The following is an 18,970-nucleotide window of genomic DNA, read 5'->3' as shown; positions in this document are numbered from 1 at the left end:
GGCAGACTGCCTTGGAGGGCCAAGATGAAATAGAGATCTAGCTGGGGCCAAGCCTAGGTGGGAGAAGAGAGGGAAGGCCAGCAAAGGACTCAGGATAAAGGTCACGGGGAACAAGTACTCTTTAATACTCTGTCATTTTTAAAAATCAGTACACACATTCATTCTAGGTAGCTTTGCCTACCTTATGCCATTGTGGACAGGAGCCAGACCCCAAAGGAAGTGGCTCCAGGGGGCAAGGTTTAAAAAAGGAAAGGGTCAGTCCTTTCTCACCTGCCCCTCAGCTCTGGGACTGGTGCACATTTGGTTTCACCTGAGACAGGACAGGATGAGGCCATAGCCACAGGGCTGAGTGCAGATACAGAGGGCCAGAGTCTTAAGTGTCCTGATCCCTTGGCCCTCCCACATTTGTCTATTTTTGGTTTCATCATTAAAAAAATAATAATAAAGTGACAATCACTGGTGGAGACCAGTTCTTGCTGTCTTCTGTTAAAAATATGGTAAGGGTATGGGTAGCCTTCTCATTGGCCAGTCTGCTTCACAAGACGTCTGCCCGCTTGTCCCTCGCACGACTCCGGGCCTTGGTCCGGGCTTTGAAGGCTGCAGCATTGTACAGGTGCTGAGGGAGGCAAAGAAGGGAGCCTGGTGAACCAAGAAGGAAAGTTCGGGCTCCTCCTGTGGCCCACTCACAGCTCGAGGCCTCCAGGGAACAGGAGGCAAGATAAAGGTGCCAAGATGCAAACCTTTTCAAAACGTGAAATCTTGCAGGCCTTCAGGGCAGCGGCATCCAGCACCAGCACAGGGCCCAGGCCAAAGATGTCCCGGAGAAGCTCGTTGTTCTGAAGACAAGGCAATTAACTAAAGGCATTCTGAAGCAGTCAAGCTAGGCAGACCTCCCCGTAGAGCCCCTCACCTGGAGGTGATAGTGCATGCCAGAGCCCAGCACATCCTTGAAGGCTGTGTAGATGCGGTGGCGAGCCCAGGTGTCTATGCAAAGCACTTCCAGTCCAAAGCGGATTGTCTCCTCCTCACAGTCACCGCCCTGTAGGTAGAAGGCCCAGGACGGGACTGGCTAGCACGCCTGGGAGCACTCTCGCGTGTTTGTGTGATGCAGGGAGTGTTGAGACAGGGCCTATACATAGCCCTAGCTGTCCTGGAATTCACCACGCCTCTGCCCCTAAGTGTGTGAGTGTGTGTGGAGGGGGGAATTATAGACATGGACCACCACACCCAACCCTTGGGGACACATTTTTAAAGAATACTCATGTTCTCACACATACCTCAACAAAGTGCAGCACGGCTCGGAAAATGGAGCGCTGGCGTCGGCGGTCAATCTTGGCACGGTACTTATTGCTGTCAGTGGCGAGAGTGCGCAGGGAGCCACAGAGCGCCTCCATGTCCCCATAAACAAAGTCCTCCTGTGTGGGAACAATGAGGTGTCGGTAGAAGCTTGAATTCTTCTAGAACTGGGCATGGTGCTGCCCGAGTGTTTCTTCCGCTCACTGCTCTCCTCTGCCTGGCTCCTCTTCTCTCAAGCCCTCCTTGGCCTCTCCCCAGCAGTTCACCTCTGCTCAGAATCCCCACTAGAGCACCTAGCATGTTAAGTGTTGGGGTCACCTCCCCTACAAGATGGCCCAAGACTGAAGATTTGTGTGTGCATGTGCACGCATGCATGTGTGTGTGTGTGTGTGTGCACGTGCACACGCATGATGCCAGCAGGTACTTCCCTCACACCTCAAGGTCCCGGGCAAGCTCAAAGAGCAGAGCGATGGCTTCGCCAGCAGCAATCCGCAGGTTCACGCTCTCGCTGGACAAGAGCTGCGGCAGCCGGGGCAGCTGCCTAAGAAAACAGCGAGCTAAGTTTCATGTAGGGGTTGAGGGTCCCTTTGCAATCTCCCGACTCCCAGTAGGCAGCTGTTCCTACCTGTCAAGGATGTGGTTGATGTGGGTACTAGGACAGATGGTGAGCAGCAATGCCCAGGCCTGCAGGGCAGCACAGAGCAGGCCATGTAGGCTGGCAGGGACCAGAGCAGCAGGGGAGCCACTAGGGACACAGGACCAGCTGAAAATACCTTCCAAACAAGCCAAGCAAGAGACCAGGTCCTAGGAGCACAGGGAGACAGGAGAGGTTCACAGACAGAGCCACTGAGTCTAGCTACTACACTGTAACCCATGTACAAAGTCCACTTACCTGGACATCGGTGGCAGCCACATAACAGCCCAAGCCAAGAGCAGAAGCGCACTGTTGGGAAGAGGACAAAGCTAGGCTACCATGGCTCAACATCAGGAATATCACACGAGGCTCACCCTCTTTAGGGTCGGGATTCTGAAGATAGTAGACCCCGACATCCTGCTCTGGGATGAGGGTCCATGGGGAATGGACATACTCACATGGAGTCGGGCAGCGGGGCTTGCAGTACTGTCACTGAGCACCGAGATTAGCAGCGGCCGCAGGCTATGGAACAGCTCCTCGCCCTTGGGTCCAGGGCCCAGCTGCACACAGAGCAGGCCTAGCACCGCAGCAGCCAGGGCCTGTTCTTCACCCTTCCCTACAGGATGCTTTCCAGTTAGCGCACGCAGCAAGCATCAACACCTGCCTAGCTAGGGTTCCCCAAGCGCCCAGGACTTGACCTTTCTTAAGGCACTTTTCCAGGGCATCCGCCAGTGTGAGGCTGCGCTCCAGCAAAAAGTCAGGAAGCAGGTGGGAGGCCAGGGCCAGGCGCAGGCTCTCCAGAGCTCCTTGCCGGGTCTTGGCACTGGGAGGGAGATAAGAGAAAAGGGTTCACATGGGTGATGGCTCCCTTGGTTCCACCTGGCAAAGGCTGAGCATGCGGAAACGTGTCGAAGCTGGCCAGCAGCCAGAGGTACCTCTTGTCAGTGAGGCAGTCCACGGAGTCCTTCAGCTTCTCCTCCAGGTTGTCCTGCTGGCTCTGCTCATCCACAGTCTCCCCACCTGCAAAGTCAGCCGTACACCACTGAATCCTGTCCTTGCCCAGTGGAGCCCTCGTTGCGTCCTTGTCACACTTCAACCCACTCTCACCCAGGCAGTCCTCTGCAGTGGTACTGAGCAGGCTGGGACATTCACTGGTGGTACTCCGGGCCTCACTAGCCGCTTCATCCTCGCTGGAACCTGAGTCGGCTTGGGTACTGCTCCTGGCACCTGGGGAACACGAAACTGCACTGGTGAGGGATGACTCAGGGTACCTCGTGTAACTTCATGAATGCTATCCCATCGCAGAGATGAGCAAACCAGGGCCAGGTTAAGCAGCACAGGAGCTGACACATGGGACTTGAATTCAGAAGCGAGGAAAAAGGACAGGAGGTTTTGCTGCTAGAGAGCACAGGTGCTAGGCCTACCTAGGGACAACCTGCCAGACTTGGTGAGTGGGGACCCCTGGAGGGTACAACTGCTCTAAGGAGAGAAGGAACCACACAGTGACAGAAGGGACTGGATGAGTTCCACCTAGGCCTGTGGCCCAGTTTCAATTATGCTCAAAAGTGAGCAAGTAAAGGTTAGGGCTCAGGGTACAGTACTACACAGACCCAAGGGTCTTATGCTCTCCATTGGGCTATACCCTTAGCATCCCCTGTCCCACCCCCAATCTTGGCAGAGCTATAATTTGACCAGTGCCCACCCTTTGAACAACTGACTTGTAAGGGTTCTGCTCCAGGCCACCACACTCACTAAACTACCTATCAACTCTGGGAGCAGAAGCCCGGGTCCCAGTGCATGTGCTGAGTGCTTCAAATATATTATTTCCTGAGCTTCCTTTGGTCCATTCCGGGCCATGAACTTTAGATATAGATATAATGGCTCCTCCTAGCAGTGAAAGACCAGAAGAAGATCTTGACTGTTTGAGCATTGAAAAAGTACATAGGGGACCCCCAAAGTGTCAGTAGAGCAGGTACATTCCTGTGTGTGAGTTCTTTCCAGGGCCAAGGACTGGCTTTGAGGCAGAGTTACTTACTGCAGCAGAGTCCGGGACAGGTTCTGATCTGGTGGCAATCCCTACATTTTAGGGACTATTAACATTATTTGCCTGAAGGAAGAAGTTGAGCCCACACCTTGGCTTCTGTTCACCTTTTCTCTTACTGTCACTTGTCAAAACAGCCCAGACTTCCTTATTTGCTTGGCTGTACTGTGGTCCCTTTGGTTGCCAGGCCTTTGCACAACAGGCTCTCTGCCTGGGGCGCTTTTCCTTCTCAGGTCTCACCCAGGAGCTCCTCCATGGGGCCTCCCCATGATTCCATCGGATACCACTCAGTAACTGGTTTCAGTACTAGTCCTTGTAACCCTGCTAATGACAAGCTGCATTACCTACCCAAGCAGCATTAGGGTGCCAGTCAGACCAAAACTGTGCTTGGCAGGCACCCTATCTCAGCAGAATTAACGTGTTTACCGCAACAGGACATGCTTCTGGTTGAGGCTGATAAGGAGTCTCAAGACGGACTCATGCTCTTGGACGTCCACCGAGTCTCCAGCCCAAGTGCTAAGGCCTCAGTTCTGTACTTTCCCAATCACACTTCACCGGTTTACGGAACAGACAAGGCCTCTCCACTAACTTCCCTGCGCAGTCTACCAAAAGCACTAGTATTTGGTAAAGGGGCTGGCTTCACGCTTTTGTCTGAAGTGATTGTCCACCCCCCAGCAGCGATGGGAAAATCTAGGTCCTTAAATGTTGGCCAAATCACCGCTGCGGGCGCGGGATTTCGAAAAACAGCTGGCAATGAGCTCAAGTTGGGCGCACACGTGGCCAATGCCTGCTGGGGCACGTGCGAGCCTTAGCAGAGTTCCGGGAGGTTGCACTGGTCTGATCCCGCAAGATTCGCCAACCCAAGACCCTCGGTGACATCCAAGGGGAACCACGAAACACCCCCGCTCACTACTGAACCATTCTACCGGAGCCCCCGGACTCACCTCCTCCACGGCGCTGACCGCCCTTGCGGAGCGCATTGCCCTTACGAGCACGAGGCATTCCTGGAACCAGGAGTCAGAGACACGGTAAGGGGGCGCGGGGTCAGGGACCGGGAGGGCGGGGACTCCAAACCAGCGAAACGCTGGCCGGTGCGCCGAATTGAGACTGGGGAAGACGACAGGAGCCACACGCCGCGCGCGCCACCATCTTCATGAGGCGCCCCGCCCTGTCAAACGGGTCGCTGGGAAGGTGAGTTCCCCGCCACCCGGTTCAGAGCCACGTCCACGCGGCCGAAACTACCATCCCCAGGCGTCTACGAATACAGATTAGGGCGGCCCGAGTTGAGCGCAGTGCACGACGGGAATGGTAGTCCATTCTGGAGGCACACACGCCGACGCCGCACTAGCTAAACTATGTACCCACAATGCCCTGCGTACCCCTTTTGCCCCTCCTCCTCCCCCGTCCCCGAGGCGCCTGGATTGATAGTTAACTCAGTAGTTTCCCTCTGTGCTGGAAGCTTGGCTAGGCCCTCGTAATGGGGTATCAGCATTGAGGCCAGGGTTTGACACTTGGTAGAATAGTGAGGACAGACAAACCTCAAGTAACGAAAGAGAGACTTTATGGATGACAGTACAAATAATAGCCTAGCATTTAACAGACCTTAGCTTATATTTTTTTTTGGCGAGGGCGCATGTGTGTATGTGTATATGCGCGTGTGTTGGGAAGAGTGTAGGGGTTGTCTCTCTGCCCCTAGCTATGACTTCTCAGTAGCTGCACTAAGGTATGGAAACAAAGCCCTAGGCTGGCTGGCAACCTTAAATGTCTGGAACTGACTCCCTGAGGCTGCTCTATTGCCTTAAGTCAGATGACCTCAGAGGGCTCTGAATCTGGTTTTATGTTTTTATTAGGCCCTATCTATTCCCTAGGAATTCTGAGGGGAGGTGTGTTGGTGGAAGTGGCCTATTTACTTGGTAAAATTCTATTAGCTAAACAAAGCATAAAGGCGAATTTCCCTAGCCTGGGAAAGTGGCAGCAGGGACAAGAACTAAGGACAGGAACTCCTGACTCTACTTAGCTTCCTTAGGCTCAGGTTTAGGCTCCTGGCAAGTAGGGCCGGCCCAACCCAAGTAACAGCGGCATCTGAAGGACTTCCAAGCTCCAAGACTGCCATCTGGCTTCAGATGCAGAAAGGCTTCCATTTGTCCCGGGTCTCTCCGGGCACAGCGACCATGGCCATGGCATCGTTGGTGACTGCAGGCTATGGCAGCCTTTGTCACATTGATCACATAGGGGCCTAAAGTGCCCACTAGGTAGTCATGGAGACGCCAGCACTCCTCCTAAGAAGAAAAGAGATATGTATACGTCATGCTTCTTCTCTATGACTCGGCATGGCTTCTCCCTTAACTTAGGACTCCAGTATGTGCACGAGGGGCCATGCTCACCTCAGAGTTGGAGAAGCTCAGGTCCCCCCAGAGAACCACTCCAGTTGCTCCCAGTGCTGCACTCACACCAATAGTCCTCACCAGGTCATCCTGGGGGCAAAGAACTATTAAACCAAAGCTGGACTGGCCAGATTCATCAGGGCCCAACTTCATTGAAGGTACCATTTGATTTACTGCTATAATTGATCTGCCTCTAGATAGGGGCCCTTTTGACAGAGCCTCTAAGTAACTTCCCAGGACCTCCAGAGAATAACTGTCCTTAGACCAGATACCCAAAGGCTGGATTCTATTTAACCCATTGAGATCTCCCAGCACACAGCCATGTCTCCCTACTGCAGGCTGGGATCTTTTTGTTTTTGAGACAGGGTCTCATTATATAGCTCCAGCCCATCATGGAACTCACGTAGATCAGCCTGGCCTCGAACTCAGAGATCTGCTTCCTTCTGCCTCCTAAGTGCTGGGATTAAAGGCATGTGCCACCACCACCCAGCAGGATAGGGAATTTTTAAAATCCCTAGATCATGCCGGGCGGCGGTGGCGCACGCCTTTAATCCCAGCACTCGGGAGGCAGAGGCAGGCAGATCTCTGTGAGTTCGAGACCAGCCTGGTCTACAAGAGCTAGTTCCAGGACAGGCTCCAAAGCTACAGAGAAACCCTGTCTCGAAAAAACCAAAAGCCGGGCGGTGGTGGCGCACGCCTTTGGTCCCAGCACTTGGGAGGCAGAGGCAGGCGGATCTCTGTGAGTTCGAGACCAGCCTGGTCTACAAGAGCTAGTTCCAGGACAGGCTCCAAAGCCACAGAGAAACCCTGTCTCGAAAAAACAAAAAAAAAAAAAAAAAAAAAAAAAAAAAAAAAAAAAAAACCCTAGATCATGACCACCTTCCCAAGTCCCTTAGGCAATGTCTTCTCTTCAGGACTTTCTAGAACAGAGCTGTGTCTCTGGACTCAGACCCCTAAACCTCAGCTTTTACTTACCAGAGACAAGAATCTCCCGGAGCTCCGGTGTGTGAGGCGAGCGTAGGCCAGAACGGGTAAAGGATGTGCGTGCCTGGCAAGGGCTACACGGAAGGCCTCCTCTAGGCGGTGTCGGACGAAGGCCTGATGGTAGGCAGGTGGCATTTTGGGTGGGAGATAGATGCTAGGGAAGATGGCGCTAGAAGCGGCCCAGAGCCAATGTAGTTGGTTGTTTCGGGTAATGGTGGCTGCATGGCAGTGGCCTGTATAGTTGGAAGCCGTATTATGCCAGCCATTACCACAGACTGGGTATCGATAAAAACCCCAGAGCCCACGTGGGCGAAGTGTCCGGCCCAGCTGCAGTGTGGACTCCATCAGGGCACGGGCAGCCTGCTCAAAGCCAGTATGGGCTTTGTGGAGCTGTTCCTGAGGGCCCATCTCGGGGAACATCTGCTGTGCCCAAGCCCGGGAGGCCGCCTGGTAGACTTGGCGATGGGGGCCCCAGTTCCCAGCCCAGAGTGGATACCACTCTTCCCAGTCCAGCACTGCTAAGCCAGCAAAGCCAGACCCGAGGCTGTGGAGGATCTGATGGGCAGCTTGTGCCAAGTGGCGGTCTAGTGACACAGCCTGAGGGATACCCCCATTATGGACTGTGCCTCTAGGTCCAAAATAAGGATAAAGACCAAACTGGTTCTTGTAGAAGATGGTGATGTTTTGGCCATGAAAATGCTGGCCATAGTTGGCTACGATGCTGAGGGCACTGAGTGGTAGGTGCACACCAAAGTGGGCCTTACATCTTGCTGAGGGTACATTCCACAGCACAGAAAAGGGACGCTCAGGAACCTGCAGCAAGGACTGGCCATACACCAAGCACAGGGCTACCCCCACTACCAGGGTTAGGCCTAGCTGCATGGTCGTGCCACAAAGATGGAAACCTGCAGGAGAGAGGGGGTATGAGCTTAGAGTCCACGGCCAAGGCCATGCCTTTTGCACAGCAAGGAAAAGCTGAAAGCTGGGAAAGCTTCCCAAGTTCCTCCCCTCAAGGGGCAGGGCTGGGGGTTAAAAATGGCTCCAAAGTGTTCCATGGGTCTCTCAGAGAGGCCATACCCCAAGCATCCTGGGCTTGTCCATCGCTCCAGTGTTGTCCATCTCTGTTATGGCACCATCGTGTTCTCTGAGGCCTCCCAACTCATGGCTGTCACAAGTCCCCCGCTTTCCCCTGCCCATGTTGTCTCTGCCTCAAGAACACTCAGCGCTTGCCTTCTTGCTTCCCTGACTTAATTCATATTCAGCACCCATCTCCCAGATCCCTTTGGCTCCCAGCATGAGTCCTGCCACATACACAAATTCTTCACTGCCAATTTCCAGTGCCGGGCTTGACACATAGTAAGTACTTGGTAATGAGCAAATGGGAAAAGACCAGTTTACCCTGGGCCTGGCAGAGGAGGAGCAACAAAGGACAGATATTACCTCATCAATGGCTCTTGGGCCAAGTTAGGGATGGAGGATCTGGGCGGGGGGTTAACAAATAAATTGTCACAGCCATACCTAATGGAAGCCTTTATTCAGCCACACTAACAGCTTTGAGCCAAAGCTCTTAAGCCACCTTCTGGCCCATTGGTACCCAGGAAACACACAGGCTAAGGTTGCCCCCAAGGGCTAGGGGGCTAAAGTATGGTCAGTAGGCTGAGGCTGGGACTCTGCTGGGCAATTCAGTGTCCCAGAAAAACAGTGCCTAGCCTTCAGATGTCTTTTTCCATCCAGAATATAGGGCACCCCTTCAGATCTCGGTGTCGTGTCTCTAGCAGGCTTTGAGCGAGGGGCCCTGGTGAAGGAGGGGGTGATGTGGTCAGAGACTGGGGTAAGGGAGGAGGTGGTGGCAATGGGGGTCCCTTGGAGCTCCTTGGGATAGCTTGGGCAGCTAGGATAGGCCCCTTGCAGGGTGGCTGAGGGCAGGGTGTTTTAGAGAAGGAACGTAGGAAGGTAGTGGGCAGCCGACGGTTGGTGAAGACCAAACCCTGCACAGGCTCGCCTAGGTGGTAGCCCAGATGGGCATAGAAGTATAACTGATCATGGGTAGTGAGGTGAAGCCGGCGGAAGCCCCGGGCTCGGGCAAAAGCCTCCAAGCCCTCCATGAGGCGGCGGCCAAAGCCACGGCCCCTCAGAGCCCGGGCTACCACCACTGTCTCCACTAAGAGGCTGTGGGGATGGTCCAGTACCCGTGATAAGCGGGCATGGCCCACCACAATAGGGGATGTTCCAGGCTTGGGATGAGGGCTCAGCAGCATCAGGCAGAGGGGGAAGGCATCTGAGGACTGGCCCAGGGAGTGCAGACGGGAGGCACGGCTGCGGGGCCACTGGTCATTGATGAGGTCAGCACAAGCACTCAGGAGCTCAGGTCGACAGTGCACAGGCTCCAGGGTCAACTCAGCTGGGTTGAGGGCTGGGGTCTCCTCTGCCTGGCGTTCAGGATCCAGGGTAAGCTCAGCTGGGCCAGGACTGAGGGTCATCTCTGGGTGGCATGTGGAATCCAGGGTCAGCTCAGCTATCCTAGGACTCAGTGACAGCTCTGGCTGGCGTGCAGGATCCAGGGTTAGCTTGGTCAGGTTGACTCTCAGGGTCAATTCTGGCTGGCATGTAGGATCTAGAGTCAGCTTGGCTGGGCTGGTACTCAGGATCAGCTCCATCCGGTCTAAGGTAGGGGTCAGTGTGGCTGGGCCAGGGCTCAGAGTCAGCTCTTGCCTACAGGTAGGATCCAGGCTCAGCTGAGGCAGATAGGAAGCCAAGGTCACTTCCTGTTAGGTTTCAGGTGGCTCATTGCCAGGCTGGAGGGTAAGACCACAGTCTCCAGGCAGTGGCATTGCCTCATACACGGATTCACCTCCTGTGGATAACAGCCACGCTAGGCTGTGTCAGGAAGACAGGGTAGAGGCAGGGAAGGACTGAGGGATGAGGGCATGCATCTGAGAACTGGGGAATGCACTGGAAAGTAAAGGTGTCCAGGAAGAGACCAATCCCTATGGGTGAATGAACCCAGGTATCCTACCCCAACACTGGAGGGAGGCTGAGGGGGGTCATGGTAAATGCTGGAGGCTGTGGTAGAACCCAGAAGTTCTGGCTACAAATATGTTGACCATTGCAACAGCTCACTGTGCCAGGTTAACCAACCTCGCCCACTTGCGGGCTATCTCTTGCTTTGGTTTGGGTCACCCCAACCTCTGTCTCTCTCCAAGGTATGTAGCCTATGCTTGCCTCAAAGTAGCAATCCAACTACCTCAGCCCCCTAAGTCCTAGGATGGCAGGCATCAGCCGTCACCACCCCGAGCAGCCTGTCTTATCTGTAGTAGTCCATGACTGTAGCTGGCTAGCCTGGCAGAGGGTGAACCAGATATCTCTCTACTTCTCTATAACCTGAGTTTTCTTTTTCAGAAGAAAGATCACTCCCAGCAGTTGCCCTGTCCCTCCTTCTCCCTACATGTCGGCTCTCCACTAGCTCTGAGCTTTTGCAGCTATCTGAGCCCACCCCTGCTATCAAGTGGATCCTGGGACCCACACACCCACCCAAACAGCCCCAGTCCACCCCCATCACCACCACCTGCCTTCCTTCCTGGAGAGCAGAGCTGATGGTTCCCCTCTCCGATTCTGTCCAGTTCAGGTCAGTTTGGGCATAGACCCAACTGTTGCTACATATGGTGCCCTAACAGCATTAGTATGGAGATTGGCCCATTGCACAGAATGTGGCTTTTGCAAGCCTGCTTGCCTCTGGCCTGAGTTTCATAGCTACCCTGATAAGGACCATGGCTTCCTTAAATCTACAGGTGTCCAACGGCCACCAGGCTGGGGACCCAGGCCATCAGGCTGGGGACCCAGGCCTAAACCCCATGTCTAAACCTCATTGTTTACCCACCTTATTTTAGGTTCTGCTGGAAAGAGGGGCTATGTTGGGGAATTTCTTGGAGTGTGTGAGCAGTTTAGTCCCTCTCTACTCATCTGCTCCCACGTAAAGTGCCTCCTGACTCCCCTTCCCAACTTTCCCTGAGCCTGAGGGCAGGCAGTTCTCACCCCTCACACAAATCCCATAGCTGGGCTTTAAGCCCCTTACCTGCCTCAGTCAGCTCAGTCGGAGTAGCGTTCCCTCCCAGCTCCTAGGCTGCTAAGAAAGGACTGGAAGGAGGAACCTCAGGGTCCGCCCCTACCCAGAGCCCCAGAGTTCCCCAGACCGGCTTAACCCCTTCATTGCGGGCCCCACCACTGTAGGTAGAGCAAAGCTCCCGGTATTCAGAGAGGGTATGCACCTGCCCCTGTGGGACACAGGCCATGGATCTTTTGGGAGTGGGGGTTTTGAAAGTTTGATTATGGGTGGGTGTGGCTCAGCATGCTCTAGGGGGGAAAGGGCCAACGCTGGTAAGACTTGAGGGGCGACACGGCCACTTGGGGGACCACAGGCGCGGGGAGGATAGATGAGTAACGTGTGAGATGTGAGGGTGATACTGACATGTTAAAGCCGAGTTCCGGGATGGTCCGCGTCCAGCCTGCGCACGATTCTAGCGGTCTCTGGATCCGATTCCTCGGTTTGCCTACGCTGGTCCCAGCCGTACGGAGGACTCACAGCAGTCTTCCCCGGCGACGGCGTACCTCCTCCTAATTCCTCCGTGCCCGGAATGCCACCACCTAGACACCCCGCCCCTGGTTCTGAGCGTCACAACAGAACTAGTGCAGGCCCATTCGGTCCCCTGGTTTCTTCCCTTCCGGCGGTGGCCAGGCCTAAAACTTCCTCCCGATGGCTCCGCCTCCTCTTGGCCCGGCCACTGCAGGCCCTGCCTCTGACTTCTAGCTGCTTGCTTGTGTTTGGCTCCGCCTGCACCTCTCCCCACTCCGCCCCGGGCTCGTAGTAATGGAGTTTCGTTTTGTCTGCTCTTTGATAGAGTCTAGCAGCCCTAGTGCATCAGAGGACTTCTTCCTGATCATGGAAAGCAGTGGTCTTTACACAACACACTTTGGGTGAAAGAAACTAGCCTTCCCAGTGCTTTCTGGGTTCTGAGACCTGCCTATTTTAGGAGCTAACTAAACAGCTAAGTAAAATATGACAGCTTCGTTGGCTGGGTTGAGCAGTGCTAGTATCTTTCAAGAGATACAAGGATCCTGTAGAGTGGTGTTATTGTGTTTTCCCAGCTTATTTAGGGCACTACCAACACACAGTAGGTGTGCAAGTTTCTGTCTTTGGAGCCAGATAACCTGGATTTCAGTATACATCTCGGTTTTGTTTTGTTTTTCTTTTTCGAGACAGGATTTCTCAGTAGCTTTGGAGACTGCCCTGGAACTCACTCTGTAGACCAGGCTGGCCTTAAACTCACAGAGATCTGCCTGCCTCTGCCTCCCTAGTGCTGGGATTACAGGTGTGCACCATCATGTCTGGCCTTGCTTGTCTCTTCTTGCTGGGCAACACTGGTCAAAAAGTACTCCCCCTCAGTGGCTAGGAATATAGCCTAGTGATAGAGCACACACTATCATGTGTGAGATCCTAACTTCAATTTCCAGCACAGCAAAAAATATGTGAAAAGTATTCACCCTTCCCGCATGTCTTGAATTGTGAAGACTTCTAGTGCTTCTAGCACAGGTCTTGGCACAGAGGGACATAAGGCAAATGTCAGCTTTTGTGACTGCTGACTCATAGATTCTGAAGGACTTGCCTGTGATTCTGCCAAGTAGGTCCTTATAGTGCCTGCCCTTAATTCTGAGTCACTATGTGACTACCCCCATGAGTGTACCTGTGTGCATATGACTAGGGCAGTAGTGGAGTGTACTCCTGACTGTGACTGTATGCATGTGACTGTATTTGAGGAAGTCATAGGTAGGCCCAGGGTATGTTAGGTGCTCAGCGTGTGCGAGCTGGTCCAGCTAATCACTACGTACCCTGCGCCTCACACCACTTTCCACGCCATCCACGGTAGCAGCGACACTTGAATTTCATAGCCATCTCTGCCCGATCGTTAAGTGTGAGGGTACCATTGAGGCTTGGGGGCCTGCCATCACGTGTTAGCTGAATGGAAAAGCTGGCTGGGTTGAGGGTGAGCAGAGCCTCGGGATAACTGGGATGGCGGGCACAGCGACCGTGGCCGGAACACAGAGCTTCGCTGCAGAGAAGAGCTGCACTGGTCACGTTCATGATGAAAGGGCCAAGTGTGGAATCCATATACTCTTTAATGACCTGGCATGATTCCTGAGTGGGAAGCAGAGTGTAAGTGACCGCAGCCTGTCTAGGCCCACTTAGTTCTTTCCTATTTATTTATTTATTATGTATACAACATTCTGTCTGTGTGTATGCCTGCAGGCCAGAAGAGGGCATCAGACCCCATTACAGATGGTTGTGAGACACCATGTGGTTGCTGGGAATTGAACTCAGGACCTTTGGAAGAGCAGGCAATGCTCTTAACCTCTGAGCCATCTCTCCAGCCCAGTCCTTTCCTCTTATAGGTAGGTGATTCTTACCTTCACTCAGCCAGGACTTCCTGGGTACAAAGAGTAGGCCCAGTCTCCCCTCATCCCTACCCCTCCTCTCAGACCTCGACTTACCTTGGTAGCTGTATTTTTTGAGCTCACCCAAACCACCACACCGGCTGCTCCCTGAGCTGCGCTCTCCCCAATGCTCTGTTCCAGCTCCTCCTGGGAAGGAGATTGCATAGTTCTATGGGACCTACCGTCCGTCCTCCCTGTGGGAACTGCTGCAACATCACTGGATGGGACAAATAATATGTAGCCTTCACCTGAGGCTGCTCTAGTGCTATAGCCAGGGGCAAGCCTGTTCTCTGTCTAGCCTGTAAATAGACAGGAACTAATTTTTCTATTAAATTCTGAATCACCCGTGCTCCACAAGAACTTGCTACCAAGTAGATGCCCCATGTATGTGGGCATGATTGGACAAAGTACTAGGGTATAAGTCAGTAGGAAAGAATTTGTACAAGACCTTGAGTTTGATTTACATGCCCCCCCCCAAAGAAAGACTGAAGTACCCTGAAGCTATGTGGATTCTGCTGTTGGACCTATTGCTTTATTATCTACCAAGGAAGGCTGACAGTGAAGACAAGGTGACAGAGGACTCACCAGGGACAGAAGATGATCTGTCATTTCATAGAAGATCTGCACGTAGGGCAGTATGGGCACACTGGGGTTTCTGGAAGCGCTAGCTACACGGAATGCCTCTTGTACTCGGTGTCGAACATACAACTGTGCCTTCCCTGTGCCCATCAGTGCTGAAGGCAAGTAGATACTGGGATAGAGGGCATAGCTCTGGTTCCATAACCACTCTAGTTGGTCATTCTGGTCACGGATGTTCAGTGAGCACTGGCCTGTGTAATTGGAACTTAGAAAGTCGTAGTTGTAGCAGTCAGGGAAGCCATAGTAGCCCCAGAGGCCACGAGGACGCAGTACCTGCCCCAGCTGGAGGGTGCCTGCCATCCAGACCTGTGCAGCTTCCTGGAACTGGTCCTGAGCTACTGCCTCCACTAAAGTTTCCGGCCAGTCAGGGTGTTCTGCCTGGACAAGTGCCATTGAGCGCTGTCGATAAATGTCCTTGCTGTCCCAGTTGAAGGCCCATCGTGGGCGCCATGCCTCCCAGTCAATGACTGCCAGTCCTGAGAATTCAGGTTCAGGCATGACAGTCTTGATGTCATGGAATGCATGAGCGAGGTGGGTAACCAGGCTGGCATTCTGGGGCAGGCCACCATATACGGGTTCCCCGGTAGATGTATAGTAGGGGTAGGTGCCCAACTGCCAGTTGTAGAAAATCGTCATGTTAAGGCCTTGAAAGCTCTGCTCCTTGTTGGCAATCACGTCAAACACACTGACATCCACATCCACTCCACAACTCTCCAGGCACCAGTAAGTGTCTGCATTCCAAACAGTGATGAACGGCTTGTTGGGTACCGTGGAACCTCTGGAGCCTTGGGCCAAGTTGAGCAAGGTCAGGAAGAGGGTACAGACATAAAGCAGGTGGGCTGCCGTGGCATGGGGTGGGTCTGGGGAGACCTGGTCAAGGGAGGCAGAGTTCAAAGCATATGACAAACTTTCTGAACCCTGCTTGAGTCGTTGGGCCCAGCCCCTTCCTCAAAGGTTGTCCCTGCTGTGATTTTAGTTGACCATTAATTTGCAGGGCTCAGCGAGGTCAAAGAGCTGAGTAGAGGCCTGGAGAGGAGCATTGCCATGAAGGTACGAGTGAGTCCCCTCTGTGGCCAGGACTCTGCCGTCTGCTTCCCCCAAGCTTTGCCTTGACCTCATCTTACCCACCCTTTCCCCCAAGGGCCAGAGGAAGCATCACATCTGTTCTGAAAGAGGAGCTGAGAGCTGAGCCCTCAGTTCCAGGCCGATCTGATGAATAAGGGAGGCCATTCCGTTTCTCCCACCAGAAATCCTGGCAACCGTTGGAAAAAGGGATGCTCAAGTGACCAAGAAGAACCCAGCCCTGGAAACCCGCCAGCTGCCCACTTGTCCCTGCTGACCTCAGGACTGAAGGGTTTCATTCTCCAAACTTCCTGACCATGCTGTGTAAGCACAAGCATGGTTTGGCTCAGTTCTGGCCTTAGTTGCAGCAACTTCGAGAAGCTGCTGCTTGTGGCTGCTCCAGCTGCAGCTTCGGGGAAATTCTGAGCTTTTGTAGACAGTCACACCACCCAGTTTATGGGCTGGCGGCTGGCGTTGGCACGGGGTGGGACTGGGGTTGGTCTAGCAACAGTCCCTCCCACTCAGACAGCACTTGGGGAGGCTGTGTCCTTACTGGGGCTGGAGGCAGAGTAGCCAACCAGGTCAAGCAATGTGTGGTCCTGCAGTGTGGTCCCTGAAGACTATATGCTTATAGAGGGAGTCCTTTCTCCAAAGCACCATGACATTTCAGCCTCTGGGCACTTTTGCCTTTGTGGGTCCCTTCCTCATTAAAACAAGTTTCTCTCTGTGTGTGTCTCTATCTGTCTGTCTGTCTGTCTCTGTTTCTCTCTGTGTCTGTCTCTCTCTGCAGTGCTGGGAATAGGACCCAGGGATTCATGCTTGCTTGCCAAATGCTCTATCACTAAGCTATATCTCTAGCCCTTCAAAAAGACATTTTTAAAGCATAAGAAGGCCTGGTGAGATAGATCACCAGTAAAAGCACCCGCAGCCAAGCTTGATGACCTGAGTTCAATACCTGCGACACACTTGGTGGAACTAGTGTGTCCAGGCATAACCGGTTAAGTGTGTGGTCCCTGAGGACTATGTGCTTCTAGAGGACTTTCTCCACACCACTGTGACAAGCAGTGTTTCTGACGGCCACCAAAGCATCATGGCATGCACATGCTCACATGTAAGAACAAATAAATGTAAAATGCTAATTAAAAAAACAATGGAGAAATACACTTGACTTTTGGCCTTTATACCACACAAATGCATACTTATAACACATACACACACAGAGAAAGACACACACATGTACACAAGTCAAACAAAACTTTGTGGGTTCCTAGAACTATGGAGGCTCTAAGCCCTGCCTGTGCCTGGTTCTGGGAGGTTCTGTGTTTGTGAGGTTGAGGCGTGTCATCACCCTTTGTCCAGTCTGGTCAGTGACTGTCTTTGTGAAGCACTAGTGCTAACTGGGCCACTGCCCAAATCCCCAGGGGTTTATACATACAAGTGTGGGGTCTCGGTGCCTGGGACAATGTGCTAGCAAGGTTGCTATTTTGCGATCACGAGACCCTGTATTTGCATGACCATGGAAATGAGCAGGGGTCTGTCGGTGAGTGCATGCATAAAGTACCGTGTGTTCATGTGTTTGTTGTTTTACTAGCTCGGTGAATCATGGGCTGGTTACTGAGATCTGCTAGGTGCTCAGGCCCAGGCTTGCCTGCAAGGGCTGGGAAAGAAAGGAGAGGACATGGCCCTGCCCAGGTGGAATGCTGTCTGGGCCTGCAGCTGTGTCTGTTCCTGAACCACTGAAGCTCGTACTTGGTGAGGGATACCATATGGGCTTGGTCTCACTGCCTGTGTATGCCTAGGGTCTTTGAGCAGCCCCATCTTGCTACCCTGACCCTTCCTCTACCCCTTAGGGCGGTTCTGGTTATCTTTGGTGTGGCATGACTTTTTCTTAAGCAAGTGTAAACAACTTCTATTCATCTCAGATAAAGTACTGATGACAGACCAAAGAGACTATTCTGTCCAAGTCTAACCGGTGAATCAAAGAGTTTTTCAGTTTTTTTTGTTTGTTTGTTTGTTTGTTACATTACAGGAAGAACATGAGGGGCTACTTATAGAAGCCACATGACTCAAAGGCAGTTGTATCACCAAAAGGCCTACCCTAGCATAGGGAACAATACGCAAAAGCTGTTTTCCTTGGAACAGCTTGCCAACTTGTAGGTAGCTCCTCTCTCTAGCAACTATTTACTGCTTTTTAGTTTTAGAGAGGGGGATTCATGAATCTTGTAGCTTTTATATTTATATATAATTTATATATATTCAGTTCTCAGTACTCACCCCTGTGTATTGCTGGAAATCACAGGTGTGGAGGAGATGGGAGTTTCCCGAGTCCTTGCTCTCCTTTGTTGAGCTCCATTATTTTTGCTTTTTTTTTTTTCAGGTTTCAAAATTAAGTCTAGTGTGGTGGCATGTGCCTGTAATCCCAGTGCATGGGGTCGGGGGCAGAGACAGGTAGATTTCTGTGAGTTCAAGACCACCAGCCTCATCTACATAGTGAGTGCTAAGCGAACCAGGGCTGCATAGTGAGACTCTTGTCTCATAATTTGTTACATTTATTTATTTGTATGTGTGCCACAGGTGCATATGGAGGTCAGAGTACAATTCTAGGGAGCTGGTCAGTTTTGTACTCAGGTCATCAGGCTTGATGGCAAGTGCCTTTTACCCAGAGCCCTATTTCTGATTTGTTATTGTTTGTTCATTTATTTTTTTTCCCCAAGGCAGGGTTTCTCTGTATAGCCCTGGCTGTCCTGAAACTTACTCTGTAGACCAGCCTGGCCTGGAGCTCACAGAGATTCACCTGCCTCTGCCTCCCAAGTGCTGGGATTAAAGGTGTGCACCACCACCAGCAGGCTCCTCTTTTGTTTGAAGATATGTAATTGGCCTATATGAGCCATATACTCATATGTGAGCTATACCCATAGAGCTCAGGCTGGCCTCCAAGCCAGGACTGGGCTTGAACTTCCGATCTTCCTGCCTCTATTTCCCAAGTTACAGGATTACAATAGGCATGCATCATCATCTGGTTCCTCCACATCCCTTCAAATCTCAACATGGTTGTTGGCTGTCCTTACTCACTTTCTGGTTCTGGTGAGTGAACTCGGGACTTAGTGCAAGCTAACTGTGGGAGCACTTGTAGGGCCACTAAGTTTCTTGAGGGCAGGGCTGAGGGGATCATCACTGACACTCTAGCGGGTCTGAGGGAAGGACAATGGAGGTAACACTGGTCAGAGTTGTCCCAACTACCCCAGCTGCTACTTCTCTCCTCTGGATCTCCTATTAGGCAGTTTGTTCCATGGACGGGAGAGGGTTTTTGTGTATTTATAACACACACACACACACACACACACACACAGTGCTGGTGATCAATCCCAGCACCTTCACATATCTAGGCGAGTCTCTATCACTGACCTTATATATATTCGTGTCCTGGCTCCAAAGCTGACCTTT

At 52.6% G+C, this 18,970-nt stretch overlaps 4 protein-coding genes across 7 annotated transcripts; all 4 read right to left on the bottom strand.

Moving 5' to 3' along the window:
* Positions 1-101: 101 nt before the first annotated feature.
* Positions 102-5,212, bottom strand: Ifrd2 (interferon related developmental regulator 2). The gene is made up of 12 exons (XM_038322101.2): positions 4,916-5,212; positions 3,038-3,157; positions 2,866-2,950; positions 2,629-2,753; positions 2,389-2,546; positions 2,189-2,239; positions 1,922-2,100; positions 1,732-1,837; positions 1,278-1,415; positions 911-1,039; positions 741-836; positions 102-616 (listed from the first exon to the last, which is right to left on the bottom strand). Exons 1-12 carry the CDS (start codon positions 4,971-4,973, stop codon positions 536-538), a joined length of 1,326 nt encoding a protein of 441 aa, XP_038178029.1. The 5' UTR covers positions 4,974-5,212; the 3' UTR covers positions 102-535.
* Positions 5,213-5,515: 303 nt separating this feature from the next.
* Positions 5,516-8,228, bottom strand: Hyal3 (hyaluronidase 3). Its single transcript, XM_038322104.2, has 4 exons — positions 8,104-8,228; positions 7,331-7,572; positions 6,356-6,445; positions 5,516-6,250 (listed from the first exon to the last, which is right to left on the bottom strand). Exons 1-4 carry the CDS (start codon positions 8,219-8,221, stop codon positions 5,981-5,983), a joined length of 720 nt encoding a protein of 239 aa, XP_038178032.1. The 5' UTR covers positions 8,222-8,228; the 3' UTR covers positions 5,516-5,980.
* On the bottom strand, positions 7,370-15,998 carry Hyal1 (hyaluronidase 1). 4 transcript variants are annotated; one of them, XM_038322100.1, is made up of 6 exons: positions 15,805-15,998; positions 14,411-15,334; positions 13,883-13,972; positions 13,223-13,529; positions 11,805-11,980; positions 7,370-7,453 (listed from the first exon to the last, which is right to left on the bottom strand). In XM_038322100.1, the coding sequence occupies exons 1-5, from the start codon at positions 15,862-15,864 to the stop codon at positions 11,808-11,810; spliced, it is 1,554 nt and encodes a 517-aa protein (XP_038178028.1). In that variant the 5' UTR covers positions 15,865-15,998; the 3' UTR covers positions 7,370-7,453; positions 11,805-11,807. The 4 variants fall into 4 exon arrangements, with proteins under 4 accessions (XP_038178028.1, XP_038178027.1, XP_038178026.1 ...); XM_038322099.1 differs by lacking the exon at positions 7,370-7,453 and adding an exon at positions 9,803-9,935; XM_038322098.1 differs by lacking the exon at positions 7,370-7,453 and adding an exon at positions 9,913-10,051.
* Positions 8,855-11,937, bottom strand: Naa80 (N-alpha-acetyltransferase 80, NatH catalytic subunit). The gene is made up of 2 exons (XM_038322103.1): positions 11,805-11,937; positions 8,855-10,051 (listed from the first exon to the last, which is right to left on the bottom strand). Coding segments are annotated over exons 1-2 (1,002 nt in total). The 5' UTR covers positions 11,807-11,937; the 3' UTR covers positions 8,855-9,051.
* Positions 15,999-18,970: the final 2,972 nt, after the last annotated feature.

This window comes from Arvicola amphibius, chromosome 3, assembly GCF_903992535.2.
Source record: "Arvicola amphibius chromosome 3, mArvAmp1.2, whole genome shotgun sequence".
NCBI classification, from domain to species: domain Eukaryota; kingdom Metazoa; phylum Chordata; class Mammalia; order Rodentia; family Cricetidae; genus Arvicola; species Arvicola amphibius.
The sequence above is the reverse complement of the archived record's forward strand: the minus strand, read 5'-3'. Positions and strand labels throughout refer to the sequence as shown.

Excerpts from the sequence above, each read along its gene's own strand:
- Ifrd2 (XM_038322101.2), bottom strand. The coding sequence starts at position 4,973 with ATGCCTCGTGCTCGTAAGGGCAATGCGCTCCGCAAGGGCGGTCAGCGC. Across the intron at positions 2,547-2,628 it reads GGAAAAGTGCCTTAAGAAAG|GGAAGGGTGAAGAACAGGCC; the intron begins GTCAAGTCCTGG and ends AGCATCCTGTAG. Across the intron at positions 1,838-1,921 it reads ATCAACCACATCCTTGACAG|GCAGCTGCCCCGGCTGCCGC; the intron begins GTAGGAACAGCT and ends CTGTTTTCTTAG.
- Hyal3 (XM_038322104.2), bottom strand. The coding sequence starts at position 8,221 with ATGCAGCTAGGCCTAACCCTGGTAGTGGGGGTAGCCCTGTGCTTGGTG. Across the intron at positions 7,573-8,103 it reads GAATGTACCCTCAGCAAGAT|GCCACTGCCATGCAGCCACC; the intron begins GTAAGGCCCACT and ends CCAACTATACAG. Across the intron at positions 6,446-7,330 it reads CCGGGAGATTCTTGTCTCTG|GATGACCTGGTGAGGACTAT; the intron begins GTAAGTAAAAGC and ends CTTTGCCCCCAG.
- Hyal1 (XM_038322100.1), bottom strand. The coding sequence starts at position 15,864 with ATGCTTGTGCTTACACAGCATGGTCAGGAAGTTTGGAGAATGAAACCC. Across the intron at positions 15,335-15,804 it reads TGAAACCCTTCAGTCCTGAG|GTCTCCCCAGACCCACCCCA; the intron begins GTCAGCAGGGAC and ends TCCCTTGACCAG. Across the intron at positions 13,530-13,882 it reads CAAAAAATACAGCTACCAAG|GAATCATGCCAGGTCATTAA; the intron begins GTAAGTCGAGGT and ends CTTCCCACTCAG.